This window comes from Erythrolamprus reginae, unplaced genomic scaffold, assembly GCF_031021105.1.
Source record: "Erythrolamprus reginae isolate rEryReg1 unplaced genomic scaffold, rEryReg1.hap1 H_8, whole genome shotgun sequence".
Taxonomy (NCBI): Eukaryota; Metazoa; Chordata; class Lepidosauria; order Squamata; family Dipsadidae; genus Erythrolamprus; species Erythrolamprus reginae.
This window is the reverse complement of record NW_027248536.1, coordinates 992,077-1,005,750: the sequence shown is the minus strand read 5'-3', so window position 1 is coordinate 1,005,750 and position 13,674 is coordinate 992,077. Positions and strand designations below refer to the sequence as shown.

Genomic DNA, 13,674 nt, shown 5'->3' with positions numbered 1-13,674 from the left:
CTGTTTCCTTAAAATGTACATTAATGAACCATCTGCTAAGAGTGCCTGCCAACTTTTACTTCTTTTACTTTATTTATAAGCCACGTTTCTCCAGGACGATAAGGAAACATTTCAAATTTTATATATTATAGTTCTGACACTTTGTTCAGCCAACTCTGAGGAGAGTATTAAAGCTATTGCCTATTAGCTGCTTTCTTTACTCAAATTAATAGCAGTGGATGCTGTGCAACAGAGAAAGAGTTGCTTCGAGAAGGGCGACTCTCGAAGTCCTGAGTCGCTCCGAGAAGGGTGGCATAGAAATCTAATTAAATAAATAAAATAAACAAATAAGAGCTTGCAAGAAAAGGAATCAACTTCTATTTTTTTCTTCACTTTTCTTGTGTAATTTTCATCAATCTAATTTCTCAATAGAAAATATATTTTCTAGACCCACAATTATGCATTGCTGGATAGCGCTAACATTTTCTTTTCACCTAAAGACGTGAAGAAAAATCAAAACTGGACCAGCCCATGCCCATCTGGAATAAAGCAATAAAGCACATTCTTATTAGATATTTAGACCACATCTTTAATCAGTTTGGACCAAAGCCATAATGGTATGGTATCATCTTAATTTGCTTCTAAAAATCAGGGAGGAAGATCCACCTCAGAGAGTTCCATTGAGTGGGAAATTGCATGCTTTTGTTCCATGCTGCATCTACCTCACCAGGAGGGAGGGTATTCAATAGAACTCTTCTCAATAACCAGACTTGGAATGAAGATTTGACTTGGACAGGGAGCCTGATATAGAACAGAACTCTAGAGGTTATGGCTAGCACTTCGAATTGAGTATGGAAACTACAAGTAACCATCAAATTAGGTGTAAGTTCACACTGGTTGTCCCATCAGTAGTCTAACTACAGCATTTTGTTCTAGCTATAACTTCTGGGTCATCTCCAAAAGCAACCCACAAAGGCCATGTTCCTGTAATCCAGTCTCTAGGCAGACATAAATTAACATTGCCAGAACATTCCTGAATCATAATTATCTGGACCATAACCAACAGTTATGGACCATGACTGGACCTGTATGAAATCTCCCTAGTCATGAGTTCTATTTGCTGCTTGAGCGATAGCCACAAGTCCAAGAAGATGGTTGTATCTCAGACCTCATTCAGGAAAAGCATGACCTGATCCAGGATTATCACCAATCCCCAAGTGTTTATAACGAACAGCAACTCCATTTTGGAGAAAGCACTAGGATTTTGTTTTCTCATGCAGAAGGTATGCTTTCTGCCTTGTCAGTCAAGCCTGGGCCTTGGTGCTAAAGTGATTGATTATAACTGTTAGACCATTAAAAACAAGCAAACTAAGAGATAATATATGATGGAAACACATATATATATTTGTAGTTCTTGCTGGAAAAAAAGGATGGAACAATGTATGAATCAAATAATCACATATTAGGAGCTGCCTTTAGCAGCAAATGGTGGTTTCTTTTAGTTTCATGCTTCAGTAAGTATAGATATTATATGACATAGCTCTCTGTAAACTCGTTTTTATATAGATTTATGTTTTACTGTTAGCTGTACGATTGCCACGAATCCTCAACAGGATTAGATCATTGAGAAAAGTGTAAATTGTAGACCATTGACTCTTGGCTTTTTAGCTGTGACTAACACTGCAGCTGTAGTTGCACAACTAAAATGAGCCAGTTACATAAAAAATAAGCAACTTTCTAAAATCCTGATTCTATTATGTGGAAAGAATCCCTGTGAATATCAATAGGACTCAGGTCTATCAATATATTTCATACCAGAATACAAGTGAATTTGTTTGAACTATTAAGCTATCACTCTTCAGGAATGATTTAACCAAACTATCATCATGCAGGAACAGAATAAACCTCGGAACAGGTGGCTGGAATTATTTCACAAAGTGTAGCTATTCCTATTGATGGAAAATATTACATAGGTCCATGGAAATACTGTAGATTGGTGTGAGAAAGAGTGGGGGGGAGGGGGGGAGGGAAAAGACAGCATATTTTATGACTGCGTTTGCCTTCTATTAAAAAAAACCAAAAAACGAAAATGATGTTTTCTCAACCAGTTTGTAAAAGAATATCCAATACACAATGGTTTTCTAAACTTATTTCACCACTCCCAGCTAACAAGTATTTTTGGTGAATATAATAAAAATAATTTGGAAAAATACTGGGCAGCCAGAGATAACAGATGCTTTTCTATAAGGCAGCCTTATTTTCAGCAGCAGAGAGAGAGATGTAAAGACACATGAGAATGATTTTTAAAAGAAGATAATTCTATTAAGTGACAGAGGGGGTTTCAGTATTTGACATATTTTCTCATCTGAAAGCCAAAAGCATGGTCCACAAAGAGAAAATTAAATATAAAAATAGTTATAATTACCCACACATATATTGGGATTACAACTCTACAGTTCCTAGTATTTCTAGTAGCTCATTAATTTCAGGCTTACTGGGAATTATTGACACTGTAATACCAATTACATTTAAGAAGATGCAAGGTGAAAAAAGCTGTTTTAGTTCATTAATTTTTGGAACATATCCATGGTTGATCCATCAATTCGTTCTGAACCTGAATCAAATGTGGTTCTTCTATACTCTGTATAGAACTTTTCAACAGCAACAGAGAACAACCTGTTCTCAGATAGCATTTGTGATCTTCAAATCATTCTTGACTTCTGGCAAGTATATGGAGAAATCCATGCATTGTTCTTGGAAATCTTGCCATTGCTTTTCCCAAGGCAAGGAAGAGGTTACTAGCCCAAAGACATATCCATGGTTAAGACAGGACCAGAATCCAGATTTCCCAACTCCCAGTTCAGTACCTTAACCTAGACCAAGCTAGATATTATGTAAAAGGGAACTTGGTTCTCTTTTACATAATGTGCATTGTGTTGTGATGTGTCTAATTACATGAGGAAGAATTATTAATGAAGGTCAATCAGGTAGTCCTTGATTTATGACCACAATCAAGACCAGCATTTCTGCTGTTCTGTGACATTAAGTGAGTTTGGTCCCATTTTATGACCTTTCTTGCCACAGTTGTTACATGAATCACTGTAGTTGATAAATTAGTTACATGGTGTTAAGTGGCTGGAATTCACACTGACTTTGCTTGTCAGAAGATTGCAAAAGGTGATCACATAACCTTAGGACATAGCAAATAAAGGTATGAGTCAGTTGCCCAGCCTCTGAATTTTGATCACGCGGTCATGGGGATTCTATAAATGACGCAAGTATGAAAAATGACCATAAGTCACTTTTAGTACCGTTGTAACTTTGAACAGTCACTACATGAACTCTTGTAAATCAAGGACTACCTGTAGCAACTTCTTAATTTGGGGATTCCAAACAATCATCTATATAATATCCTATTGACCTATTATTAATTTGTGCATCACTTTTGCTGCTGCTGTTGAAAAGTTCTATATTCCTCAATTACCTTCTATTTGGGGAAGGGCTGTTATTTTTGCAAGCAGTTTTATAGAATAACACATCTCCTAAGAGAAGGTAAATATAAAGCAATGTCTCAGAACAGGCTAATGAAACTGGTTTGTTCAAAGAAAATTCACATATGAAAAATAAAATGGGGAAAATGGGTGGAAGGGAAAATTGAACAGCATATCAAAGGGGACTGCTCAACTGTCTAGCTGACTTGCACCCTGAGCAGATACATTTCATATGGCAATAATTTGATGGTTTACTGGCAAATATATTGATGCCAATTGGGCTCTTGTTCTGTTTTGAAACGGTAGCATAATCCAATGCAAAGTCTAAAGGAAAAAACCTTACAGCTTCCCTTTTAAGATACACAAATCATTCTATTTCTCCAGAGAAGAAACATCAGTGATAGAGTTGTTTGCAAAGAGGAAGGAATGGACATACCATGTTTTTATAACAGCAATGGCTTGCAAATATGCTAGTTAGGGTGAGATTGCCTTTTGCCTCTCAAGAGGATCAGCAGCTGCTGTAATACCAATGGCAGTTATGTCACTCATATCAAGAGAATGAGAAATGGTTATATTTCCATTAACAGCAGTTGAACAAGGGGGAAAAAACCTTTGTTAATAATAATAATAATAATAATAATAATAATTATTATTATTATTATTATTATTATTATTATTATTATTATTATTATTATATATTAGATTTGTATGCCGCCCCTCTCCGAAGACTCGGGGCGGCTCACAACAATAATAATAGCAATATTATTAATAAAACAATAAAACAAATCTAATATTAAAAACATCTAAAAACCCCATCATTTAAAACCATGCAACACACACATACCAAACATAAAATATATAAAAAAAGAAAAGCCTGGGGGAGATGTCTCAGTTCCCCGATGCCTGGCGATACAGGTGGGTCTTAAGTAATTTGCAAAAGACAAGGAGGGTGGGGGCAGTTCTAATCTCTGGGGGGAGTTGGTTCCAAAGGGCTGGGGCCTCCACAGAGAAGGCTCTTCCCCTGGGGCCCGCCAAATGACATTGTTTAGTTGACGGGATCTGGAGAAGGCCAACTCTGTGGGTCCTTATCGGCCGCTGGGATTTGCGCGGTAGAAGGTGGTTCCGGAGGTATTCTGGTCCAATGCAATGTAGGGCTTTAAAGGTCGTTACCAACACTTTGAATTGTGACCAGAAACTGATCGGCAGCCAGTACAAGCCACGGAGTGTTGGTGAAACGTGGGCAAATCTGGGAAGCCCCACGATAGCGGCCGCATTCTGCACGATCTGAAGTTTCTGAACACTTTTCAAAGGTAGCCCTATGTAGAGAGCATTGCAGTAGTCGAACCTCGAGGTGATGAGGGCATGAGCGACTGTGAGCAATGACTCCCTGTCCAAATAGGGCCGCAACTGGTGCACCAGGCGAACCTGGGCAAACGCCCTCCTCACCACAGCCGAAAGATGATGTTCCAATGTTAGCTGTGGATCGAGGAGGATGCCCAAGTTGCGAACCATCTCTGGACAGACAGATGGAATTGTCCTTGGGAGGCAAAACCCACAGCCACTCTGTCTTGTCAGGGTTTAGTTTGAGCTTGTTGATACCCATCCAGAGCTTGTTGATACCCATCCAGACCCCATCCAGGCACCCGCACATCACTTCCACTGCTTCGCTGACTGGACATGGGGTGGAGATGTATAGCTGGGTATCATCAGCATACTGATGATACCTCACCCCATGCCCTTGGATGATCTCATCCAGCGGTTTCATGTAGATATTAAATAGCAGGGGGGAGAGGACCATCCCCTGAGGCGCCCCACAAGGGAGGACCCCCCACTAACACCAACTGCAACCGACTGGAGAGGTAGGAGGAGAACCACTGGAGGATAGTGCCTCCCACTCTCAACCCCTCCAGCCGGCACAGAAGGATACCATGGTCGATGGTATCAAAAGTCGCTGAGAGGTCAAGAAGCACCAGGACAGAGGATAAACCCCTGTCCCGGGCCCGCCAGAGATCATCCATCAGCGCGACCAAAGCAGTTTCCATGCTGTAGCCGGGCCTGAATCCTGACTGTTGAGGGCCTAGATAATCGGCTTATTCTTAATTCTTATTCTTATTCTTAATCATCTCTATTATACAGATAATCCCCATTTAGCAACCACAATTTGGACTAGCCATTCGGTGTTTAAGTGAAATGGTCACTTTACTAAGTGAAACCATGACTGAATTTATGATGTTATTTCAGCTTTCCTTTGCTTTACAGATCTGCAAAGGTTATAAATGCAAGGATAGGTCACAAAATTACCTTTTCATCACCACATAACTATGAAAGGTAGCTCTATGAAACAGTCAATAAATGAGGACCACCTGTGCCTCCAAAGCCACTTAGAGAAAATCTAACAGAACAAGAACACTAGATATTTTCAGTCATTTGCCATAATTATTACAGACATTAGATATCAGCCTGAACACAATAACAAGATAGCACCTTCACCATATTTTACCTGTGGCAACAGAACATCACTTTTCACTCTATTCATTCATTCATTCATTCATTCATTCATTCATTCATTCATTCAATATTTATGCCGTCCAACTCCCTAGCGAATCTGGGCGGCTAAGGATGGCAGGCAAGGCCTACCGCAGATGATACAGCTCATGACCTTGGATCCTGGCATCCAAAGATCCTGAGATGGTTCTCCCAATCTACCAAATGATGAGATTGGCCTTGAACAACATTCCCCAGCAATGCGCTATTGTAATTGCTTCAGTGCAATTGGGGGGGGGGGTGTTATTTAGTATAAGAATTAGGATTTCAAAATGGAAGAAAGTTTGAATAATCCTTCAATTTTCCAAATGGGTGAAAAATCAACTGCACATTTCATCTTTAATCCCTTCCTTTTATGTGGGAGCCTTTAAGCCTTGGACATTCACATCAGCTTAACGTACAACATAAACAAAAGAAGTTGGAGATACTTTGACTTCTACTACATTAGAAAGAGAAATATTCTCTGGGTTTGCCTAAATCCAGTCCAACCATGTTCAGTAATGATGTGCAAATGTCATGTCTCACAAATAGGAATGCTGTCTATATATGGTAACCCACCAGTAACCCCCAACCATCTAACTGCCTGGGCAAAATACCTCACATTTCTCTAGAGAATAGGTAAGCAAGTAATAGACTCTCAGCCCCATTTGTCCATCTATAAAACATAACAATAACAGCTTAACTCATATAATTCCTGTTCAATGACCCAGGACTGTGCTTTGCCTATTTGAAATCCTCAAACAGCTGACAGTCCATTGATCATGGACAACAATTTCACAGGACTTGTCAGGGCTTACAGAATAGGAAATGACCTCAGTGCTCCCTGAAGGCAAGCGAAGGAAAGATAATTTCTATAAGCTTTTAAAGGAAATATTTTTCACAATGCATTGCCATATTTTGCTATCTTGCTTATTTAATCATTGATTTGATTTTTACAATCCTTTCTGGTAAGAATTACAACTATCCAAATTTTAAAAACAAAATGTTCACAATATGTTGATAAATTTGCTTAACAGCTCAGACGTCAGGCTCTTGACCCATTGACCTCCATGATGTCTATCCTTAGCAAAAGGTTTTTTTTCTTCATCTTCTCCTGGAAATATTTCAGATAGCTTAGGACCAAGTGCCCACAATCTTTAATATCTGCTATCCCAGGTGGTTGAAATTCTCTTCCCCCAAATTATTTTACAGCATTTGTGTTATGTATTATCTTAATAATTTCATTTTCTTCCCAGTTTTAAGCTATGTATAGTTCAAAATAGACTTCTATTCTAATGTAACAAATTCACAGGAAAAGAACTGGCATGGACTTAGGAGCAATCCTTACATATATTTGTCTTTGTGATGTTTCTCAGCCCTTGGCAATCACTTGTCAGTAATAATTTGAAAGTAAATACTACATATAGTGCACAGTAGGGCTGTGTATGCTTCAAAAATGATTCAGAAGAAGCACTTTGGCCCTCACATGAGCACAGAACTTCTCCTCTATTCACTAAAGCATCCTGTCATTTTTTGGAGTTTCACACAAAACTGAAATAAAGGAGCTGCTTTAAGAAACACCAGAAAGGAGCTAGGCTCGTGTGTATTCTGAAGGGCTTCTTCTGTAATTTTTGAATCATGCCAAGTCATAGTACACAGAATATCTGCTACAGGGTTATATGTAAATATATTACTCCATCTCCTATACCTCTCCTTGCTCTATCAAACATTAGCACTGACCATAAAAATGAACTCTGTGATTACAGAAGTTGGCAACAATCCAAGAACAGCCATAAGTAAGCTAAGCGATTTTGTACGCAGGCTGAATTTTTTTCATGCTTTTGTATATTTCCACCTGCAACTAGATTACCAACAGATCAGAAAAAGATGGTATGTTACTAGAGAAAGCCAACAAAATCATTTATTTAATCTCCTTTGTTTCAGCTCTTATAATAGTATGCTATAACCTACTGCTGCAATCCTATTACTGTATATTCAATAATATAAAAATCGATGAGTTTCTCTTTGGGAAGGTGTTTGGCTTCAAAATGTTCTGAGCCTATATAGTCTTGCTATCTCTTTCGTTCTACCTGCTTTTTCCACTGAATTCACATGTTATATCCCTTTATTTAATCCTGAATATTTTCCATCATTGCACAAATACTAATTTATTTATTTTTTTTAAATGGCATTAGATTTTTTTCTCAACACTTTTCCTGCCTACTATCATTGGTGTAAACCATATATGTGCTTTTTTAAATTACTAACTGGTTTAATTGGCCTGAAATCTAAAAAACATAGTTTACATTTATCCAGAACTAGGTCATGTACATCCTTTCATATTTCCTTAGTTACAAGTTGATAATCAAATAGAGCAGATAATTATTTTTTCCATCACTAGAAGAGATGTTGATTTTTAAAAACAAAATAGAACAAAATAGACTTGTATTAATCATTTTCCACCTACACAACAAAATATACTTGGGATTAAGTTCCACATGATGTGTCTACAACAAAGTGAACAGTGCTGAATGCTCTTCTTTGGGGTACATGATTCCAACATCCAGCTATTCCTCTTTTACTATATTATTTTGCTTATACAGTTAACATACTATACTTGCTAAGGATGATCATGCTGTTTGGGAGCATTCAGCCTCACTAATTCTTTTCTGTCATGCAGTGAATGCATTACAGTATATCCAAATATCACCCAAATTCCTTTGGTTTCGGAAAGAGAATATTACTCCTGTTTGCTTTTTGCTTCAGTTTTGAGATTAATTAGAGTACAACTTTTCCATACTGGTAATCCTTGGGTGGACTCCAAGTCAAAGGACACCTGTTTTACTCAATTTCTGCCATCAGATAAAAGCGTAGTCAGACATAGAAGACCTTCTATCAGTTATTGGTGCTCACATTTTGCTTGTGGCATGTCCATTACATAAACAGTTTTCTTAGATATGGTTTATAATAATCTAGGATTTATTTTCCGGCCCTCCATTCCAGTTGTTCGTGTTGCTTTAAAAAAAAAACCAAAAATACAATTTTATGTACCTTTTTTTCACCCCTTGGGCCATATAGGTCTTCAGCAAGTAAGCCAAAGGCTACAGCTTAAAGCAGATACCTATTGTTGGCATGCAGCCACCCAAGTTGCTATCTGGTCTTCTATTACCCCCACACAAAAGAACACTGAGAAAACATTTGTTTTTTCTTTGATGGAGCTGCAATAGAGCATGGGAGAGCTGCTGCTTCCGAAACTGCTGGCTTTTTGCAAAACAGTATTTTCTCATTGATATCCCCAGCATCATCTTTCAAAATGGAAAGGGAAGTAAGGTCTTTAGGAACCATATCTTCAGTCAGTATCTTGAGACAGCATTTATTAACTTATTATTTTTGTGCCATCCATCTCCCCCTATAAGGTGACTGTAGTCAGCTTACTTGTTATAAAAGTATCAATGGAACTGCTTATTTGCCTTTTGCCTTTTGTAGCAGGAAATTTATGAACTTTTCATGAACTACTGCTAACGAATAGGCCGCGAGTTCCTAAACTTACTTGTTTGGAAGAAAGTCACAATCAATACAATGAATTCTGTTTCTGAGTACAGATGGATAGGACAGCGCAATTAGAGGGTTTATTCATAGGCATGACACTTTCATTTATGAAATCACCCTTGATTTTCTTTCATAGATAATAGCCACCCAGAGTTTTATGAATGAATTAGGTAATAATGTGTGTAAATATATTATAAATATATGCCTGTTAAAAAAGCAAAAACAAAAGAAAATCATTTGTAAAAGCTAAATGAACATTAAAGCTACTGTAATGTGGGTTTATACACATATTAGTGAAAGCAAAGTAAATTTCTATGAGAATTAAGCAGGTTTGTCAATGTTTGAATTAGACTACCCTATCACTTAGATATTCCTTCATAAAGAGGTTTCATCTATAGCAGCTACCTGGCAATATTTATCTCCATATTGTGGAAAGATTCTGTTTCCTGCAGACCACATTCCTGATAAAAGCAAAATCTATGCAAGGCGCTTGGTAAACGTAACATCCTATGTGAAAATAACTCCCCAAAGCCAGAGAAGATATAAAAATCACCCTCACAAAATCTTGGCAAGACAAATTCCCTATTCATAAAAAAAATCTGATTAACTGGTATGTATGACTGATAATTTAACATAATGTATTGGACATGTTGTCAGAAGCAACATATATTTTTCCCAAGCCCAGGATAATGTACTCCATCACAAAGAAGCCAAATACCTATTTTTGCCTCTGATTTTTTAACTGATAGCTGATAATTAACTGATTTTTAACAAGAGGCACACAGAAATATAATTGTATATTTTATATATCCTAGCACTGTTGCCATATGCTATTCACCCCTTGTGTTTTCCATCAGCAGACCTTCCATTGGCAGGCCAGTTCCTCATCAGATCTTTATAAACATGCATAGTGAAACCAGATCTAAAGCAAGCTTCAATTGGCTGGAAAAGAAAGAATGCCTTACATCCAACAAAGGATAAGGGTCTCAAGTGAATTAGAAAAATCACTTTTCTCTACTACTGCAACATATAAAACAGGACACATATGCTACATTTTTCTTTCTAATCTAGAGTCTAAATTGTCCAATAAGCAACCTTCCCAGCCGAAAGAGCAATACAAATTTACCACCATCTTCAGACAATCTTGTCAATAATATATAGAAGTTATTTATTAACCTTAAAGATTCCTGAAGTGGGAGAAAGAAAATAAGTTTCAATTTACTTCTGCTTTTAATCTGAATAAAAGTCGGGCAAATGAGAAATAATCCTACTGAAATATGTCAAATTTATTTTTCTCCCAATGTAAGTCGCATTTTAAGACTAACACAATAGCCAGGAGCACTTTCCAAATTAAACAGTACACAAAAACTCTCCTCCCCCACTTCATGAGCAGGCCTTCTCCATTCAAAAGCCAGCAGAGGTCACTGCTACATTTGTTTGGCAGTTCAAAGATGTTGAGAGCTAACATTTTATGATTTTTTTTTTACTGGTGGATAATGTGAAGCCTCTTATTTTAGCTGCAGAACTCAAATGGAATTGGGGCAAAGAGGTGGGGGCAGTCAAGTGCCACATAAATTCTATTCAGTCAGCTTTATAAAAGAAGAAAACACAATCCATTTCCATTCTCAGTTAAAATCTCTGTTCTACTGTGATGTGCCTGATTTTCTATCCTCCTTTAAACACCCTATAATGGAAAAGACGTTTTTAAGCCATTTTGCTAAATGAAAGTATTTTGTAAGGCATATCTGAATTAACTGTTTCAATTTCTGAAGCATCACATTTGAGAAAGGAATGGACTGATTTATCCTAAAAAATCTGCAGAATGTGGTTATAAAAAAGTACTGATACCTTCAGAACTATCAAAGTATTTTAACTATTAACTATTTAACTATTTAACTATTTAACATTAACAATAGTTATACATGCTTGTGTTTGGTCTTTTTGACTGTCAGATATTAAACTAGTAACTTGGAATTAGGGGTGTGTGTGTGTGTATGTGGAAAATAGTATGGAATTGTATGCAAGAAAAATTAGGTTCTATTTGGTTCTATTTGAAAGACTAAAATTCTCCAGAAACTGACAACTTTCTTTCAGAGTCAAATCAGATTGCATAGCCTGAAAAGTTATATTTCTATATGATTGTCAGATTTAATTTGTTTTATCACAAATTAAAACTATTTTTAATTTGTTTACCATACAGAGCAATGGTCATTTCTCCTTGGAACCAAGCTTAATTCTTGGTCATTTCATATAGTTTTCTTGATTATGGAAGTGATTTGTTAAACTTCCCCCACCCGCCCAATTTCCCATATTGTCTACACTACAAATGCAGAGGAAAAAATCAAATAAAAGCAAGCTTCTAATCAGAGATATATCCTAGTCAAGGTAACTACAAATGCAGCTTCTGGGATATATGTGTGTAAACATTATGATAAATACAAGATATCAGATGCATTACATTCCAACTATGCCCTATTCTAAGATATAGCAATTCTTTTTGCATCTGGAAATTCTTTATCTAATTTTGTTTGTGGAAGGGAGATCTTCATTTGGGGGAATAACTCTAGTTCTTTGCAATATGTCATTACATACGGCGACAAGAGAAAATAAATATGTATGTCTGATCTATAGCCCAGAAAGTCCTACTTTATTCAAGCATCAATAGGATTCCAGATTAAAATTATTGCTTATCAAAAATATTACCCCCAAAATGTATATTGGGATGAGGAGAAATAAAGAGACAGTTTTCCTTCAACACCTCTTGGATATTTGGATGACAGAAAGCAAATTATAGATATATGATGACAGACAGACAGACAAAAATATGGTAGTATTTTTAACTATCAGTTTTTTTACCCTTCCCATAAATGTGTAGCATTACACTACCACTGGATGAATATGAATTAAAACATTCATTTTCCTTAATATTTAGAGTTCTGATAATAGAGCTGGAAAATAGCAATATATCTTTGGGTAGCAATCAGTGTTCCCTCTAATTTTTTTTTGGGGGGGGCGGCGGAAAAGTATAGTGTCTGAGCTGCAGTCCCTTCCGGACTGGGTGGCACAGAAATAATAAACAAACAAACAAACAAACAAATAAAAAACCCACCCTGTTTTGCCTCAGAGAATTTCAAAATAAAATACTGTACTGTGTGTCTATAACAGTGAGCTCATAATAGGGCAACTCTATCAATATCAAAATGCCACTTAAATAGTTGAGCTAGTTTCAAACTAGATTTTGATTTTCTTTCTCTCTTCCTTACTCCCATTCTTTTTCTTTTTCTTTTCCTTCCTCTCTTTTTTCTATCTGTTTCTCTCTCTTCCTCTCTTCCTCTCTCTCTCTCTCCTTCCCTCTCACTCTTTCCCTCTTGGCTTCTGGGCAGGTTTGGAAAACTCTGAGTTGATGATGATTTTTAAGTGAGCGATTGCTCACTGCTCAGCTTAGAGGGAACTATGGTAGCAATCTTTCCTGTATCACAACTATGGGCCGGGTCCTACCATAGTAATTTTGATCAGAAACCAAATAGAAAATCACCATATATTGATAATCTGATTGATCTGATCATTTCTTTGCGATGATTACAAAATCTGCCTACTTCTACAATCACAAATAATGAAATGGGCCAGACTAACTTGAGGTACAGCTCAGCCAGTCTCAAAATTATTTACATCATGTTCTAAGAAATTAGGAAAGATTTAAAGAGATATTTAACTCTCCCATAGAAAATCATAGGAATTGAATAATGGAACCATCCATGTATGTATGTATGTATGTATGTATGTATGTATGTATGTATGTAATGTCCCACCTTTATTATTTTTACCAATCATTCAAGGCAGTGAACCAACACACCTTCCTCCTCCTATTTTCCCCAACAACAACCCTTTGAAGTGGACTGAGCTGACCCAAGGTCTCCCAGCTGGCTTTCATTGTTAAAGTGGACTAAAATGCATGGTCTCCCGTTATTCAACTTGGTGTCTTTACTGGCCCTAAACTCATTGACTTTAGGCTATGTTAAATTGGGGGGAAATCATTATAGGATTAGCATTTAATTTTTTAAAATTTATTTAGCACCATCCTATTAAAAAACATTTATCTGCATGGAACTACTTTGTTCCATTATTTACTGTC

General features: G+C 36.9%; 1 protein-coding gene across 3 annotated transcripts in view; it reads right to left on the bottom strand.

The window, feature by feature from the left end:
- Window positions 1-13,674, bottom strand: part of LOC139155884 (LIM/homeobox protein Lhx9) — a 37,404-nt gene that overhangs the window by 12,000 nt on the left and 11,730 nt on the right. Inside the window, exon 4 of one of the 3 annotated variants that reach the window (XM_070731231.1) lies at window positions 10,286-10,291. The exons of the other annotated variants lie outside the window; for them this stretch is intronic. Coding sequence (XP_070587332.1) covers window positions 10,286-10,291 — 6 coding nt within the window. The remainder of the gene's footprint in view (window positions 1-10,285; window positions 10,292-13,674) is intronic. 3 annotated transcript variants of the gene reach the window in all.